The sequence below is a fragment of the Etheostoma spectabile genome, chromosome 8, assembly GCF_008692095.1.
Source record: "Etheostoma spectabile isolate EspeVRDwgs_2016 chromosome 8, UIUC_Espe_1.0, whole genome shotgun sequence".
Classification (NCBI taxonomy): domain Eukaryota; kingdom Metazoa; phylum Chordata; class Actinopteri; order Perciformes; family Percidae; genus Etheostoma; species Etheostoma spectabile.
Window position 1 is genome coordinate 17,679,864 of NC_045740.1, and position 1,187 is coordinate 17,681,050.

Here is a 1,187-nt window from a genome sequence, read left to right on the forward strand (position 1 = left end):
GAGAGAGAGAGAGAGAGAGAGAGAGTTTGTCTGTCTTGTGTGGATGCTGCAGATCGCCGCGGATCTTCAGTCCGCCTCCTCTCTCTTCAACACCGGGCAGCCGGGCACCGACCAGCCGGTCCGCAGGGCGACATACCCGGCGGGGAAACGTGAATCATGCCCGCTGAGCAGCTCCAGCCGGGCCCGGTGTCGGTTTTTCCACTTCTGGTGGGATTTACGTGGTCCAGCGGACCGAGACTCCCCATGGATCCGCAGCGCAGAGAGCTGTAAGTTGGAGGCTGGAAACTGTAAAACTTCTTCTCCGGAGCAGATATTTGCCTTTTGATGAACATGCTGTGGCGGAGGGACTCAGCCCGGGCATCTGCTGCCGCTGCCGGCCGCAGCCGCGCACCGTGACCCGCAGGGGAGCGCGGCGAGGACCCCGGCAGCTTCACCCGGAGAGTCCCGGGAGGGAAAACTGAAACATCTTGGCTGCTGCTTCTAAAATCTTCTCCACTGTGGATTGGTCACTTCAGGCTCGTGCGTGATTTCCTTCTCCCGGAGATGCCAGCCGTCTCTGGTCCCCGTCCTCCCGTGGATCGGATCGGGATGGACGTGGCGCAGTGAGGAGGCACCAGCCTGCGGATAATCACAGTTTGGACTTTTTTGGTTCCCCGCGTGCGGCTCGCGGCTCTCCCTCATGCAGCTCCTCCGGCTGGCCTGGGCTCTGACTGCCGCTGCGGTCTGCCTCCTGCTCCTCATGATCCTCCACAACCACATCCTGAGAGAAGGTACGCGGACGCGCGTGTGTGTATGTGTATGTGCCGATGTGTGTGTATGTGCCGATCTGTGTGTAGCCTATGTGCCGATCTGTGTGTCTGTTTGTGTGATCAGTGTTTATTCAGGTAGCCTAATTATGGTGTTCTGTGGACATAGGCTACAGGGTTAAAATCTAAACGTGTGCGGGCACTTGCGTATGGTTTTGTGCACTTGTCGTCCTCAGTGTGTGCAACAGCGGATAATGTGGTGATGAAAGGCGGGAGATGGAGAACAGATGAAGCAGTAACAAGCTCCGTAGATCCGCATTGTTTTGTTGTTCTGGAAGAATCCAGAAACATTAGAGACAGATGTTGGAGAGAGGAAACAAAGTGATTCTCTCTCTATCTAGATCTCACAGTGCCACCCACCCACACACACACACACACACA

General features: G+C 56.5%; 1 protein-coding gene across 1 annotated transcript in view; it reads left to right on the top strand.

Annotated features, from left to right (window-relative positions):
* The first annotated feature begins 45 nt into the window (after positions 1–45).
* LOC116693800 (chemokine-like protein TAFA-5) overlaps positions 46–1,187 on the top strand; it is an 80,030-nt gene continuing 78,888 nt past the window's right edge. Inside the window, exon 1 of the mRNA XM_032523035.1 lies at positions 46–770. Coding sequence (XP_032378926.1) covers positions 680–770 — 91 coding nt within the window. The 5' untranslated portion in view covers positions 46–679. The remainder of the gene's footprint in view (positions 771–1,187) is intronic.